Here is a 17,413-nt window from a genome sequence, read left to right as displayed (position 1 = left end):
AGGGCCCAAACCAGGCCTGAACAAAGAAAAAGGAAGTGATATTTAGGTAATGAGACTCTTCTATGACTTTCTTTACTTCTGCTGCAATTGCCATATTTTCCATTCAATAAGTGAAGCGATTAGAAAATATAAAATCTCTTTTGGAAAGGGGGCAAGGTTTTAAGTTTAACAACAAAGCGAAAGCTGAGGCCCAGGGAGGGGAAGGTGTGGCGCGCTCGGGCCGCTGCGCCCTAAATCCAGAAACTCTGGGATCCCGACGACCCATGCCGTGACCACTTGCAAGGGGGCAAGCAAGGCTCAACGGGCACTGAACCCTCCCTTCTCTCTGAGCACAAAGGGAAACTGAGGTCCTGAGAGCGGCTGGGGCTTGGCCTGCCCAAGTCTCACTGACAGGGGGAGAGCGTGCCCACCTTTGACCCTGCAGCGACGCGAGATTAGTCAGTTGCAGAGCCGGAGCCCCAATCGCTCCAAGGGGAATTAAACACATAGGGCCCCTTCTAAGGCTACTCACCCCAAGCTGAGGGAGGAAGGAGGCGACTCCTGGATGGAGACGAGAAATACGTTGACCAATCCAGCGAGCGCAATTAAGCATTGGGCGACCAATAGTATGAAGGAGAAAGATCCTCGACCCGCCTCAAAGTTGCCTTTCTCTCTCTTAGAATGTCGCGAGATCTTCTCTCAAGTGGAACGATTGGTTGAAAGTCCGAAATGGAGGGTCACGCCCACTGTTTTCTCGGATCCCTGATTGGCTTCTAGAGGAGAAGGCGGCCTTCGTCAACGAGCTCCCTGGATGCCCATTGGGGGCACAATGCGGGACTGCCAGCTCGCTGGCGTCGGCGCGGGCGTTCGAACCCGCGCTTGGCGGCGTTACCATGGGGATGCGGCCTGGCCGCCGCCTCACTCTGGTGAGTTAACAAGACACCTCCGTCGCCAGCCTGGGGGCTCTCTCGTGTCTTCTGTCCTTAGACAGGATTGACCGTGGAGAAATTTGGAAGCCTCCGAGGTGAGAAGGGGCGGGAGAGAACCGGGGTGGGGTAGGGCTGGCCCCTGCCCCGCGGGAGAGGCACGGCGGTGCGCCGGACGCCGACCGAGCGCGTGAGGAAGCTGGCTGCTGTGAGTTGGCCTCTCCCGGTTGCCGGAGCGTACACTAGCTTTCTTATCCTTTATTCCCACTCCTCCTCCTCTTCGGCGATTATCTTGAACTCCACTTCTATGAAGCCTTTTCTGAGTTTCGATGTCCTCCTGCCGTTGAACCCATATCCCTGATTGGAACCTCTCTTAGAGCGCTTCTATTCCTCCTTGGGTTATTTGTATACTTCCACGAACCTCATTCTCCTCCCTTCTCCCATGTAATTCTGAGGTTTTTGAGGCAAGGCAAGCATCTTTCACAATGTCTTACACAAACAGGCATACCTCGGCGATATTGCGCCCTGCGTTCCAGACCACCGTAATAGGAGTCTCGCAGTAAAGCGAGTAGTAATCTTTTTGCTGGTGGAGGGTCTTGTCTTCAATTTGTAAGAAACGCACCCCCCTGAAGCGCAACAAAGCGAAGCGCAATAAAACAAGGTATCCCTGTAGTAAAATTTTCAGGAAATGAGTTTAATTTACCACAGATAGAGGATTCCCTTCTATGCCATATCCCATTTCCCCTTCCCATACAGAGATTATTTTTTTATTTTGTGGGAGTACGGGGTGGAAACACTAATCTCATATGCAAAACGACTTGAAAGTTCAGGGTTGTCGTTTCCACTCTGTGAAAATGAAAACTTGCTACAACTCTCTCCAACTCCCTCCCTATTAGTCTGTGCTTAAAACCATTCTGTTGTTGCTATATGCCAAGAGAGTGTCTCAGTTTCTTAGTGACCCACAGCTATTGTCACATTTTAAGCGTGTTTTGGAAAATACTTCAAATCATTTTCTCCTTTCTATTTATTTTCCTCTTCTAGCCTCTCTACTTCAGGGCATGTAACAGCTGCTCTGGTAGCTGTCATTCATCAGGTGTCCATGATAGAATTGTGTTGTCAAGACTGTTTCATTGTTAATTCCTGAGACAATATATACTCAGCCTGCTTTGTGATGATTCTTATATTAAAATCATAACTCAATGAAGATTTTAAGACGGAACTGAAAAAGTAAGGCGGTAGCAACTGTGTTATTATCTTCTTATAAAAGTTTGAACACTACCAAATTGTACTTGTAATGGAAACCAGACTGGGGATTCAGGGTTTGGTCTTGGCTCTGTCTCTAACTCAGTCACTATGGCTGGCTTTGCAAGTCATTTAGTCCTTTTACACCTCACTTTTTCCATCTGGAAAATCAAAGGGTTGAAATAGATTAGAATTCCTGTGGCTCTACTATGAAGTTAATCAAACAGTTGATGTCAGATAGACATTACACACTCAGCCTTCCAAAGACCATATAGGCGGAAGTAATAGTTACCATTTATTGAGCATTTACCCCATGCAAAGCACTATACCAAAGGCTTTATGTAAATATTACATTTTCTTAGCATAGTACATTATTGTGCTGCCCACATAACATTTCATTAAAACTTTTGTTTTATGTTGTTAATGAAAACTTTTGCTATTCATAGTATGTCCTTGGGGCAAACTAGGGCATGATCCTCTCATGTTCCAGTTTAGGTAGCAGTTTCAACAGATATAGCAATTTATTTCTTTGGACTGCAATTTTGTTGTTTGTAAAATGAGGGGTTGAACTCTTCTCAGAGCCCTTACAGATTAATTGATCTATTAATTCAGTTTCCCATGTTGACTTAGCAAATCTGTTCATAATTTGTGCAGAGTAGATTCCCAACAAATTTTGTTAAATAAATAATATAGTTCTATTTCTTATACTTATATTGTGGTCATCGTATACTTCCTGAGTTATATTCTCAAGGATTTTGATGTTCACTGAACTTTGGGGATTTTTGTGGAGGCTTCATCATATAGGCGTGATCAGTTACTAACTCCATTCCCACCTCTTTCTCCTCTCTGAAGAATGGGAGGTAGGGTTGAAAATTTCAAGCTTCTAATTATGGCTGGGTCTTTCTGGTGACCAGCCCCATCCAGGAACCCACCCAGAGTGACCTCAGAACAAAAGATGCTCCTGGTGCTTTACCACTTAGGAATTTACAAAGGTTTTAGGAGCCTTGGGTCTGGAACTAGGGGCAGAGACCAATATATGTTTTCTATTATCTCACACCGTTTTATTTATTTGGGAGTAGGGGGTTTGTGTTTTCACACCATTTTATTGTTCAGTGCTTATGTATCAGATACTGAATTTAACACTTTATTTATATCTCAATTAATTCTTAAAGAAGCGAACATCTTTTCTAAGTCGCTATTATCTTTTTGCTTATTTAACTGAGTAGTATCCTAAATCATCTTCCTCCTTCTTTGCCCACCCTCTATAATCCATTCCCCACAGAACTGCGGAGTGATCTTTAAAGATCATGTCCTTTCCCCACTTAAAATCCTCCAGTGATTTCCTGTTTCATTTTAAGTTAAAATTCAGAAACCATGACATGGTTCAATACACCGTCATTATCTGGCCTTCTACCTTTCTGTCCTGATATCATACAACTCTCCCTCTCGTTGTGCTTCTCTTGTTTGCTTGATCAAATTGATCTTCTCTTGTTTGCTTGATCAGGCTATATTCATTTACACCTTAGAGCCAATGTGCTCTCCTGAAATGTTCTTTCTGATCTTCACATAAATGATTCCATATTATTTCAGATTTCACCTCAAATGTTCCCCTCTGAATGAGACCTTTTCTGGTCATCCAATGTGAAGTAGACCCTTCACCTTACTTTACTTTTTTAATAGCACTTATTACTATCTGAAGTTATCTTTCTTGATTATCTCCTCCCACTAGAATAATACATGTTTAGAACAGTCACCTTATCTGTTTTGTTCACTGCTGTATCCTCAATGTCTAGAAGAGGGTCTAGCTCATAAAAGGCTCTCAAAAACTATTTCTTGAATGATTGGATAAAAAATTCTTGTTGGAACTATGACCATAGCTGTGTCCATAGCAATTCATTTGAGTAATACAATCTTGTTTCATTTTGTTGCCCAGGAGCAGTGAGTCAGGGCACCACCAATTCTGCCAGATTTTCCTGAGCAATCAAATTACCCTGATACAAAAGTTCCTACCACCTATGACTACAGGTGGTATCAAATGTTTTTGTATATTTTTAAAAATAGTGTAGGGACATTTATTCACTTATTCATTAAATAATTATTGAATGTTTATTATTTCCAGACATTGTTTTAGATACTGGGGATAAAAATATTAATAAGACACATTCCATTACCACAAGGAGATCATATTCTAGTGGAGGAAATAGACATACTTATAGATAATTATTACAGAATGTAACTGCAGTGATAGAGATATGCAAAAGGTATGATGTGAACACAGAAGGGACATCCAACTATATCTAGGGACATCAGAAAATACCTCATTTATGTTTTAATAAATGGGTAAGAGGTAGACAGGTAAAGTGAGGTTTCATGAGTGGGAGACCTCACTTATGTTTTAATAAATGGGTAAGAGGTAGACAGGTAAAGTGAGGTTTAATGAGTGGGAGGAGGCTATTTAAGAATACAATGTAAATAAATGCACAGAGAAATAAAACTGTCTAACAAGTAAACTAAACTGGAGAGAGAGAGAGGGAGGGAGGAAGGAAGGAAGGGGCTAGATTTTGGAAGGCTTTGTAGAACATGCTAAGGATTTTGTCCTTTAGAGAGGTGACAGGATGCTTCTGAAAGGTTTTAAATAAGGGAGCAACATGGTCATACTGTGTTTTCAAAAGAATGATCTGGGTCTGTGGTGTGGAGGATGGTTTGGAGAGGGCAAAACTGGAGGCAGGTAGAGCAGTTAGGAGACATGTAAAGATCAAGGTAAAGTGTACTGGGGCTGAAGTACCAAGAGTAATGAGGATAGTAGAGGGGAAATTTGACAAATATTTAAGAGATTAAATTGAGTGAATTTGCTGGTTAGATTTGGGATAAAAGAGAGAGGAAGAAGTCTAGGATGCTTCCAAGTTTAGCTCTGAGTGACTGAATGGATGGTACTGTTACTCACCCAACTCCACTCCCCAAGGAACAGAAATGTGGAGAGGCAGATTTTATGGGGAGGTCATGAGTTTGGTTATTGGTAAGTAGTTCAAATGCTCAATCATGGGGACATTTTGATAGTGATTCCTGCATGGTTTTGCTGCTAGACATCCCTAACATTGTCACTTTTATTGTGAGGTGAACTAAAGTCACACTGGAATTCTGGAAGTACCCACTTAATAATATTGCACAGTATCCAGGCCAAAAAGACTGTAGTTGCAATTTCACCAGCAATGAGGAGCTGCATCTATTATAGTCTTTTAAATTAGTTACCTTCTTATGCTGTGATTTGATTCAATAAAATGAATGGTATCGAATTGTATAGCCAACATATGGATGTCCACTTTCATATAGTTGTTTTCATAGAGTTGTTTTTAATGAATTATCTATGCCTTGGTTTCTCTTCATATTTATTTATTTATTTATTTATTTATTTATTTATTTATTTATTTATTTATTTATATGTCTTTTATTGATTTCAGAGAGAGGAAAGGAGAGGGAGAGAGAGAGATAGAAACATCAATGATGAGAGAGTCATTGATCGGCTGCAGCCCACAACCCCGGCATGTGCCCTGACCGGGAATCGAACCCTGATCGCCTGGATCCTAGGTCGATGCCTAACCGCTGAGCCACGCCCAGCCGGGCTCTCTTCATTTTTAAATGGGAGATATGATCATTGACATCTATCATAAGTCTTAGGAGATTAATCAAGTAGCACAATTAATTATATATTAATAATTTAGATTTCAGTGAATGTAATTATTGCTTTAATTTTTTATTTTTTTTTGCTTTCTCAGCATTCCTCCTTTAGAAGTAATCCTCATGCCATTTTGGCAACGGTTCCCAAAAGGATGTAACACTGAGTAAAAGAATCTGTATCGCTGAGTAAAAGAATCAGTAATTTATAAAAACTGATTGCCGTAGTTATTTTTCCAATTAAACATATGAAATATATTTTGTTGAAAGTATTTTATAAGTGCAAAATGGCAAAAATATGCAAATGATAACTGCAGTTGGATTAGACTACGATTTTAAAAATAAAGCACTGAATTTAAACTTAATATTGTTTACCACCTGTTACTGGAAAGTCTTTCAAAATTAAACCTCTACATTTAGAGAAATACTTACACTGTTTTAAGATAACTGGGTTCAACAATTTTGTTATGTTTATTTTTAGGTGATTGCTTCCATGCTTTTCACCGAACATAGAAACTTAATAACCTCAATGGGGCTCTTGAAAAGAATTGCAGTAATTGTAAGCATTAGCTACTTAACAGCACACTTGAAACTTTTTTTTAGTTACAAAAAGAAACAATCTCTTAAAAACTACTTTTGTGTATAACTCACTATTAGTGTCCCAAAATCCACATCTAGCCTCAAGAATTTCATTAAGTATCATATATTCTCATTCCTTCACAGCTGTTATTTTAAGCAGTTGTCTAATAGCACTTGTGTTCTGTTGAGATCAGTAGTCTATAGATAGAATAATCACTAGAGTTTGAAATAACTAATTCCCTTGTTGGGGGGAAACATATATACTGTATTATTCACCTCTTAATCTCCCACTGATAATAACTGAATTTCTTGTGTTCTTAATTAAGGACCTTATGCCTAACATGGGGTACAGAAACATTTTAATGAAAATTGATTGAGAATGTTGGGTTTGCATTGTACCCATTTTTTTGGTTTGGGTTTTTATTTTTAAATATATATTTTTTTATTTCAGAGAGAAGAAGGAGAGGGAGAGAGAGAAACATCAATGATGAGAGTCATTGACTGGCTGCCCCCTGCAACCCCCTGCTGGGGATTGAGCCCGAAACCAGGGCATGTGCCCTGACTGTGAATTGAACCTCAATCTCCTGGATCATAGGTTGATGCTCAACTGCTGAGCCACCCCAGCTGGGCTCATTGTAGAGTGGACCTAAGGACTTTGTTAGTAATCCCTTAATAAGTGACCATTGTTAGTGGTTGCCCAAGGCTAAATGGGTTGGGGGTTTAATATGTGAACATACTAAAAGCCATTGAATTCACTTTATCTTTATTATTTTTTTTAATTCACTTTAAATGGGTGAATTATATAGTATATGAATTATATCTCAATAAAGTCATTCTATGTATTTTAAAAAGTTGTCATTGTCACAGTTTAGGGGAACTCAGATGAAATATTTCTTGGCAGACAGAAGCTATTTTAGTCCTCATATTTTCATACTACTTATAATAATTAGAGTGAATAATATGCTTTAATGTCTGCTGATCTTCCTATGTAGTCCCTTATTTTCAGGAACAGCATATTCATTTAAAACATATAATTAAATGCACGCTCACTCGCGCACGCTCTCGCTCTCTCTCACCCTTCTTTTGCCTCTGTAACTTATTTTCTGACCTCATACAGCCCATCTGGCTCACTTCTTCCACGGCTCCCTTCTATCTCTGTGAATTTCTTTTTTTTTCCTTTTTTTAAAATATGTTTTTATTGATTTTAGAGAGAGCAAGGGAGAGGGAGAGGGAGAGAGAGATAGGCTGCCTCCTGCACACCCCTACTGGGGATTGAGCCCACAACCCCAGGCATGTGCCCTGACCTGGAATTGAACTGTGACCTCCTGGTTCATGGGACAAAGCTCAACTAACTGAGCCATACCAGTGGGACCTCTGTGACTTTCTATATAAACTTTTGCTTGTATTTGAAAAAATTAAAACTAAAACTAAAACATATAATTGAGTAAGTAGAGAGTGGAAAATAGTAAGACGTTTGAAAAGGCCACTAAGGTTTAGCCTACCAAAGCCGTGTGATGTAGGCAAGTCAATCATTCAGAGCCTCAGTTACCACATAAAATAAGGGTGTTAGACCTGATCATGGTTCTCAAACTCAAATGCCCACAATGCCATCTAATTAATGTAAATAAGTAAAGCTGGTTGGGAATAAAGGAATCAGGAGCAGGGGATCATGGGCTATAGAATAGTATATGCTTTTCTAAAGACTAGCCACAACTCAGTTTAGGTCTGATGTTACCTTATTTTATTGTAGGCCCAATGTAACTGTATCTATTAATTTTTAAGAAAAGCAGAAACAGGATGTTTTTTATTGCTCCTGGTTTTTAAATATTGTAACTAATTCAAAAAAATGTAAACACTATGCAAGTCAAACTGCAAGGTATGAAGGAATATAATTATGAAGTAGGTAAGTTATAGACGAGATGATCTCTACTGACCTGGCTAGTAGGATTTTTTTTCTTTCTCTTATACAAATATAATATGGTACATACCAAAGAATATGTATGAAACATACGTAAGTTATACAGTATAAGACAAAATGAATAAATACCCAAGACCTAGCACATAACATCCCTGTGTTCTTCTCCTTTTCCCTGTTTCCCTGCTCTCCCCTCAGAGGTAACCATTATCCTACATTCTTTTGAGCATTATAGAAAGATACATTGTTTTCTGGGATTTGTCTTTCTCCTCATGATGTTTCTGAGACTTGATAAATTGTTTAGGGTAGCTGTTAATTTGTTTTGTTATTATTGTATAATATTTCAGTATCTGAATATGCCAAATGTATTTATCTCATCTCCAGCCAGTGGACATTCAGATTACTTTCAGTTTGGGGTTTTATGGATAGTGCTGCTATGAACATTTTTGTATGTGCCTCCTGAAGCACATGTGCAAAAAGTTTTTCTCAGGCTGAGTTGCTTGATCGTATAATACTCAACTTCATAGATAATGCCAAACAGTTTTTCAGTGTTATTGATTTAGCCCCATGTTCCTTTACTCTGAAATTTCTCCATAACTCTCTGCCTTCTCTAATTTAGTGTATTGTTTTCTTCCACACCTTTTTTCCCCTCCCTTGGTGAAGATAACCTGCTTCACTGCCCCTTAGTTTTCTTTTTCTAAGGAACAGTATGTTCTCTGCTGTTTCATTAAGAACTTTCTCTCAAACATAATAGAATCATATTTAGAAGTAGATATTATCCTTTTACATTTCCTAAATGTAACTTGCTGAGAGTGCCTTTTAAAAAGTTTTCCATGCAGAAATATTTATTGAAAAATTTCATGGTCATTTAAAGAATTTTGTAAGTTGTATTTATCAGGTTCTATTTAGGATTAGTTACATATAAGTTCTGTTTACTGTTTGGCTGTATTTTTTAATTACCTCACAAATGATCTGGTTATCTCTGGCATTTGTGAACTTTTAGTTATTTCAGGAGTTGCTCAGGATAAATAATTTGAAATTACGTTGTTGGAGAAATTTTTTTTAAAACTTGGGAACATGAATTATTTCTGTAAAATTTTTAAATATTTTTATGTTTTAAAAGGCCATGAACACACAAATGTTTCCAGCTACTGTAAAAGTTACCCAAAGCCACACTTTAATGTCTTCTTCTCTGTATTCTTTATAAGAAAATAAATATACCTTTAAAGACAATTATTTAATTAACCATTATAAAAATAAAGATTATGTGGCACTATGAAATCCATGTACAAGTGAGTAAGGCTTTTTTAAAAAACAAGTTTTTTAATTTAAAATAAGTAAGGATAGGGTTTCTAAGCATCTTAATAAAATGGAGTAGGCTTTGGTTTATGCATTATTAGGCTTATATTGCATTACTTTTTAAAAACTGGCTATCACACTTATCTAGAGCATGTTTGTTAAGCCCTTCCAATTTACTCAGTAAAGCTCTCGAGATTTTTCAGTCTTGGTTTGAAGAGTCTGAAAAAGTATTTATCATGTGCATTCTTGACAACTGTTAACTACAGCTCAAATTTCTATAGACAATTTCAATACCTTTTCTCAATTTCTTCCATGGTTAATTTTGGTATTGATAATTATAGCAATGAATGTTTTAGGGGAAGAGCGTTTCCCTTTTAGATGCTAGTGTAACATGTAAAATTTAATATTACAAGGTTTCTTTTTGGAGTAATAAAAATGTTCTAAAATGTGATGGTTGCACAACTCTGTATTGAACTCAAAACTGTTGAATTATATACTTTAAACACGTGAGTTTTATGGTTGTGAATTATATCTCAAGAAAGTTGCTAAAATTTGATGATGTTCTAGAGGGATTTATTGACCCTTTTTCCCCCCACTTCCTCTTTGATAATTGAAGTATTTGGGATGTTACATGAATTTGTGAAAGTAAAAATAACTTGAATGTTTTAGAACTTGGGCCATTTCCCCCCAGTTTTTCTGATTGGCAAGGAATATATAGAGTTTAGATTTAGGTTTTGTACTTTTTTATAGTGATTTAAAACTTTTATTAGAAATATTGAATAATCTGGACAATTATAAAAGCAGGCAACAGTAGATTCTGATATTTTCTTCAAGTGTTTTGAAATTATAATATCTGCACCTGGATTCATGTTAGTTACTGAATTTTCTTCACCTAAAAGTAGAAGACAAAACTCTTTTTAGCAAAGCATCCTATCTATCCATGAGATGGTTTCAGACAGTTTTTTTTAATATAGAATACTTTTTCCAAGTCATTGACTCCATATGTATATTTGTTTCACTAATTCCTTGTTTTCCTCAGGTTGACATAAAAAAAAAATTAGATTTAAGAAATTTCTTTATTAGCAGGTATCATTTAGGTCAGTGGGAAAAGAGCAATGAAAAGCACTATGGTCAAAAATTAAAAAAGAAAAACAGTATGGTCGTTTTAATTTTTTATTGATTGATTGATTTTTTTAGAGAGAGGAAGGAGGAGAGAGAGAAACATAGATTTGTTGTTCCACTCATTTATGCACTCATTGTTTGCTTCCAGTATGTGCCCCGACTGGAGATCGAACCCCAAACCCTGGTGTATTGGGAGCACTCTCTAACCAACTGAGCTACCTGGCCAGGGCAGTATGGTCATTTTAACTTGTTTCCTAAGGCCTAAGAAAGAAAATCACACAGTGGATTTTCTACAAAGTGGAAAATCTCTTCAGTCTCTGTGTCTTGTACAAGTTTAAAATAACAATGACACTATATGATTTTATTTTATGAGAAATTCTAGAAAATAAAACTCGGCTACAGTGACAAAAAGCCACGTCAGTGATTACCTGGGGCTAAGGGTATAGGAGAGGATTGACTGCCAAGGGTTATTAGGAACTTTTAGAGGGGATTGATGGGATTGTCTTGATTTTATTTTGATGTTGTGGTTACATGGGTAAATATTTTTCAAGACTCATATAACTTTACACTTAAAATGGGTCTAGTTTATTATATGTAAATTATACCTCAGTAAAGTTGAGTAAAAGAAAGTCATTAAGACTGCACGTACATATGACTGTGTATCAAGTATTAGTCTTTTGATACGTAACATCATCTATCTCCACATTATATATGGTAATCAGGCATGTATGTCAACTATTTATGCCAATGAAGGAAAGAAATGTACACTTGTCATTAATGAAACAGTTTTAAGTTAATAGAAGCTTACATATAGTGTTATTAATAGTGTTACTATTAATTAGTATATTTTGCAATTATAATAGATCTACTTCAGTATCTCTAATCCCTTACCTTTTAATTCTGTGTTATATATTCAGCTTTTTATCAGTCAAATATGGCAGGTCCTCGAATAATGTTTCATTATAACACTGATGAGATGCCAGAGGAACTTAACTCTTGTTTTTATCATTTAGCCTATAGTAAAATTGGTTTTGTTATACATTGTTTCTCTTAGTTACAGAACCTATCAACAATGTTAAGTGAGGACTTACTGTAAAGGAACCATCCTTTATTAGTGTTAAAAGTCATTTATATGGCGCATATATTTGTTTTTAAAAAGTCAACACTCCTACGTGCCAGGCACAGTGATCCTGTGCTGAATAAAAGAACATGGACCCATCCTTATGGAGTACTTTCAGCTTAGTTTTACATAAATATCTTACTGTGTCCTTTGAGAGAGGGAAATGAAATTCAGAGAAACTAAGTGATTTTGCTTAAGGTCACACAGCTAAATGCCTGAGAATTATCTGATTTTAAGTTCAGTTTCAGGCAGTTTTGGTGGGTAGAATTACATAGTTTAGGTAGACAAATGGAGAGTTGGAGGGAGCATGTTAAATAGTTGGATTTTTTTTCCACATCCCGGAATGTGAATAAACTTCCTTTATTGTGTATAAAGTGTTCCCCTTCCAGTTTATTTTCTCTGCCACCAGGATAAGAAAATTTGAATTTTTGCCAACTGGATTTCTTTCAAGACTATTTCTAATTGTTACCCCAACAGCTGAGACCTAGCAGACTCTGGATTTGTCACAAAGGAGAACTCTACATACTTGTGGCATTGAATGTGAGTGGACCTGATTTGCAGGGCATTTTCCTGGTTGTGGCAGCTGTGAGATTCCATGCTGCCTCACAGATCTGCAGGAAGCAGCCAGTCTACTGAGCTGGATAGATAGTGGGCCTGTTAAGGGGGCTGGCAATGGGGCTATCTTTGCAGCTACTTCTGAAAGAGGCAGCATGGAATAGAGAAAAGAACATGGGATTAGCCATGAGAAGACCTAAGTTCCAATCTTAGAAATATCACTTGAGAGATGTGTTATCTTGGGCAACTCATTGCTTCATTCTATTTTGATCTTTCTCCTCCTAAGTAAAATTGTGTGTGTGTGTCTGTGTGTGTGTGTGATATGCACATCATGGACATGAGTCTCAAATCATTATGCTGAGAAAAGCCAGATACAAAAGAGAATATGTGGTATAATTTCATTTATATTAAAATTTTAGAAAATGCAAACTAATGTATAATATGCCTAGGTTCAGGAGCAGCAGGAAGAATGGATGTAAAGGGAATCTGGAATCTTTTGAGGGTGATATTCTGAATTTTAATTGTGGTAGAGGTTTTACAGGTATATACAGTATAACTGTTAAAACTCATGGAATTGTATAGTATCGTGCACACACACCCAAAAAGGGGGGTTCTGAGGCTGTTTCAGAGCTTAATAAGAAAGAACATTGAGCCCTGGCCAGCAAGGCTCAGTGGTTAGAGCACTGGCCAATGCATCAAGGGTTGCTGGTTTGATTCCCAGTCAAGGGCACATTACCTGGGTTGCAGGTTTCATCCCCAGCCCCTTTTGGGGTACATTCGGGAAGCAACCAATCAATGTGTTTCATATCGGTGTTTCCCTCTCTGCCCTCCTCTCTCTCTCCCCTCTCTCCCTTCCCTTCCCCCTTGTCTTCCACTCTCTCTAAAAATCAATGGAAAAAATATCCTTGGGTGAGAATTAGCAAAAAAAAAAAAAAAGAAAGAACATTGAAATGGATTTGGATTATTTGCCATGGATATGGGAGGGGAAAAGATCAGCACAGATATGTATCTATAGGCTATATGTATTTGCCCTCTTTGCTATAGGTTACCCAGTAATGTTAGAGCCATGATAGTAGGAATGCTCCAGTAAACCAAATCAACAATCAGCAACCTTGACATCTAACTCTTCCTTTACCCATCTCTCATTTTTATATAAATCCTTATGAACTAGTAGTGGTAGAAGACATTTGAGATCAGAGAAATTTCTTAAAATATTTGAAATATTTAATTTACTACAATTTTGGCCCTATATTCCAGTTGTCTGATTGTTTCTGCTTCTTAGTGATTATTATATCCTATCACCTTTATGTTGAAGAACTCTGTTTATATCCTTATAGTCACAGTGTAACAAACGGGGGGCAAAGAAATAAAATGGAAACGACTTGATACCCTCCAGCCCTAGCTTCTCATTTTGTATTCTATTAATGGTTATAAATGCCTCAAAGTCCTTCTTAATAAGTCCTTCCAGAAGCCACAACTAATTGTTTGGAGTTGACATGAAGCTAGAAATTGACCTAGAGAGACTATTCAGTAACTCAAATATGAAAGGAGTAGTGACCTTTCTGGATTAGCTACTTGTGGCTGTAAAGAGCTGTTCCTGGTCTCCAAAAGGAAAAGAAGGGCCAGTGTGGTTGTGCTCACTCTTTCCCTTTTTCCCTAATCCCCAGGCCCTCTCTCCTTTCTCTATCCTTTCTTACTGGGAATGTGTAACCTTTAGCTGGATGTTGGACAATGAGCAGCTGCTTCTAGTTTCTTGGAGGGAAGCCAATTTTAGGTTTTGGCTAGGAAATATACAAGACGAAGGTGTCAAAGACTTAAGACAGTTACTTGGAATACATGAAATACATAAAAACCCATGAGTTAATAATGAATTTCAACCCCCCCCCCCCAATAAAAAACAACAACCCTGAAAGTTCTCATGAACTTAACAGTGGTACTGAGAAACTCCTCAGGGTCCTGACTTTAATAATAGACCAGGATTATATGTTATTACCACATCATTTGTTAGTATTTATTTAAATATCTAGGCATATTAAGCATTTTAATGTGCAGTCATTTAAAAATCTTGATCATAGTATTAATTTCCTAGGTAAACTCTTTTATTCATATTCTGCAGCCACCTAACTTTTAGAATGATCTGAAATCGTGAATCAATAGATTTTGAATTAATGATGCTTTTACCTCTTTATACAACTAACTTTTACCAGTACTCAGCAGATACAAATGTGATTTCCTCAGAGTTATATTAGTTTGTAATCCTCTGTGGTTTGCTATTTAATTCTGCTTCTCATTCTAAAAGAGTTCTTAGCCTTTGTTCATTAATCATGGAAACAGTTGTGCAACATGCCTTGACGTTAACTTGAACATCTAAAATTAGTCCTGCTACAATCAGTGGTTGGGAGCAACGTTTCAGTAGTTTGTGACATGTGTTAAGTAGACATTGCAAGGTTGGAAGGAACTCCCTAGAAATAAGTAAGTGACTTGTATTAAGTGTGTGCACCTGTAGCTATGTGTATGTACAAATGAAAGTCTCTTTTACTAAGCAGATGAACAAACTATATCTGTTTCTACAAATGCATTATAAGCATTTTTGTTTATGCACTCTGCTGTTTAATCATTTCAGAAGAAAAATATATTTATTGAAAACTTGGTATACTAGAATGGATTTTTCTGCATGTTTTGTGGTTTTCATTTTTTAAAGGAATAAATTGTATTATATATACTGTATTTCATATGAATGACTTTTTTTTTCCTTCAGAGTTTATAGAAACCTATTCACAAAAATGACATCCTGGTTGTATGAATGTCTTTGTGAAGCTGAACTTGCACAGTATTATCCTCATTTTACTGCCCTTGGCCTTCAGAAAATAGATGAATTAGCAAAGGTTACAATGAAGGACTACTCCAAATTAGGAGTCCATGACATGAACGACCGCAAACGGCTCTTCCAACTTATCAAAATCATTAAGATTATGCAGGAAGAAGATAAAGCAGTCAGTAGCCCAGAGCATCCTCTTCAGACAAGAAGCCTGTACATCAAGCCTCAGGAACCCAGATCCGGACCTCGCAGACAGTTGCATTTTGATTCTCTTGCTGACAACAAAGACAGAACTACTAGCAATTATGGGTTTGAAATGTGCAACTTATCAGATTTCTCTGCAAATGAACAGAAGTCTAGTTACCTAAAAGTGCTGGAGCAAATGTTACCAGATGATTCCCAGTACCAAACAAAAACAAGAATTCTGAATGCCACAGCTGCTGATTCCTATGGGCAAACAGAAACTAACACTTCACTCTTGTTATCAAATCACTTTTCTCCAGTACTGGGGGATTGTGATATTCCCATTATTCAAAGAGTCTCTCATGTTTCAGGGTATAACTATGGAATCCCTCATTCTGTTATCAGGTAATAATGTGTTTTTATCTTATTTATTTATTTATTTATTTATTTATTTATTTATTTATTTATTTTTGAAGGGAGGGTAGCTCAGACAAAGGCAGGCCTCTTTACGACCAGAGGAGTGCAACCAACTCCTCATTTACAGAAAATGATAGTGAGCAGCTTCTGCATTGATAATAGAAATACCTTGATAGGGGAAAATTAATGTGGACTTTCCAGATGGGAGAAAGATGGTATTGTTCATGTACATCAAGCAGCTGCTACGTGCCAGGATCTACGATTATTCCTATAGCAGGCCTATTTCTATTATTTATTGTGGTGTAACATGATACATCTAGTGCATCTCTTAAGGTAAAATAGTTAATTAGCCTTATACAGTGGGGGGGAAATTACACAATCCATAGGATATATATTTTTTTAAGGCTATTAAATTCACTTCAGCCAACCAGGAAACATAAAGCTTAGTTTAAAAAAAGAAAAAGAACATGTAGTTGAGTTAAGTAAGTCTTTGTATCCCTAACCCCAATGACGTTTGCTTCAAATATTCTGGATATTAAGATTGATGAGTTCAAATAAAATAAATTTAAAAAAAAAAAAAAGATTGATGAGTTCACTGAAGTCAGAGCCAGAGAAGAAATGCAGCTGAATAGAAGAATGAGTTAGTGGTCGACAGAACCAGTCATAAAATTTTCCTAGGAAGAAGAAATGCAGAATTGTGTTCTAACAAATGAATACATATTGGGGTGGGCAAAAAAGGAAGTATAAGAACAAGACACAGAATATATCTAGGAGGGACAAGGGAAAAGTACATCAAAACCTACCACTTAATTCAAAGTATTCAGTAAACTCAGGTAGGATAAAAAAGATTATATTGAATGATCAAAAAAACAATAAATGTATGAGAATAATCGGATTGAAAGGAAACAAAGGCTTGGGTCTTGTAAAGGGCTTGGATGGATAGTAGCAGCATATTGCATTAGATTTTGAGGCTTGATAAGCCTGAGTTTTGGGGGCATAAAGAAAGAGCCTCCATCATCCATCATTAGAAGCCTTTTGGAACACCACATCTGGAAGCCAAACACATGTTTTAGAGCTAAAGCAAATTCTTAGAGTTTGGGGGTGATTTTTTGCTGTTTTTTTCAGTAAGGACAAAGGGTGGTGTGGAATAGGGATAGAGAGAAGTAATCAGGAGAATTTAGCCAATAACTTTCTCAGTGTCAAAACTTTAATATGCAAATATATGTATATAAATATATAACCTAATTTACAACAAAATGTACTGATGCTTCTTAAGTAGCCTTATCCAATTATTAAAAATTAAGGCCCAGTTGTTAACATACTATGTCAGACAGAACACCTCAGAGAAAGAGAATCCTTGGACTGAGATGGAGAAAATCAGAGTTTGTGTTCGAAAACGCCCTCTGGGCATGAGGGAGTTACGTCGTGGAGAAATTAATATTATTACTGTAGAAGACAAAGAAACTCTACTTGTTCACGAGAAGAAAGAAGCAGTTGACCTCACACAATATATTCTGCAGGTATGATGCTTTCTTTTTGTGTTTGGAACTGATATTTATCAAGTATGTCAAATTTTTGCTTTTTGT

At 37.1% G+C, this 17,413-nt stretch overlaps 1 protein-coding gene across 2 annotated transcripts in view; it reads left to right on the top strand.

Moving 5' to 3' along the window:
- The first annotated feature begins 848 nt into the window (after positions 1-848).
- The window catches only part of KIF24 (kinesin family member 24), a 50,494-nt gene continuing 33,929 nt past the window's right edge, over positions 849-17,413 (top strand). The window contains exons 1-4 of one of the 2 annotated variants that reach the window (XM_087822752.1): positions 849-1,003; positions 12,332-12,394; positions 15,168-15,815; positions 17,158-17,347. In XM_087822752.1, the coding sequence (XP_087678878.1) occupies positions 15,193-15,815; positions 17,158-17,347 (813 nt within the window). In that variant the 5' untranslated portion in view covers positions 849-1,003; positions 12,332-12,394; positions 15,168-15,192. Of the gene's footprint in view, positions 1,004-10,792; positions 12,395-15,167; positions 15,816-17,157; positions 17,348-17,413 lie in introns of those variants that run through there. The other variant, XM_016222852.2, reaches the window with a different exon arrangement.

Source organism: Miniopterus natalensis, chromosome 12 (genome assembly GCF_054644295.1).
Source record: "Miniopterus natalensis isolate mMinNat1 chromosome 12, mMinNat1.hap1, whole genome shotgun sequence".
Taxonomy (NCBI): Eukaryota; Metazoa; Chordata; class Mammalia; order Chiroptera; family Miniopteridae; genus Miniopterus; species Miniopterus natalensis.
The sequence above is the reverse complement of the archived record's forward strand: the minus strand, read 5'-3'. Positions and strand labels throughout refer to the sequence as shown.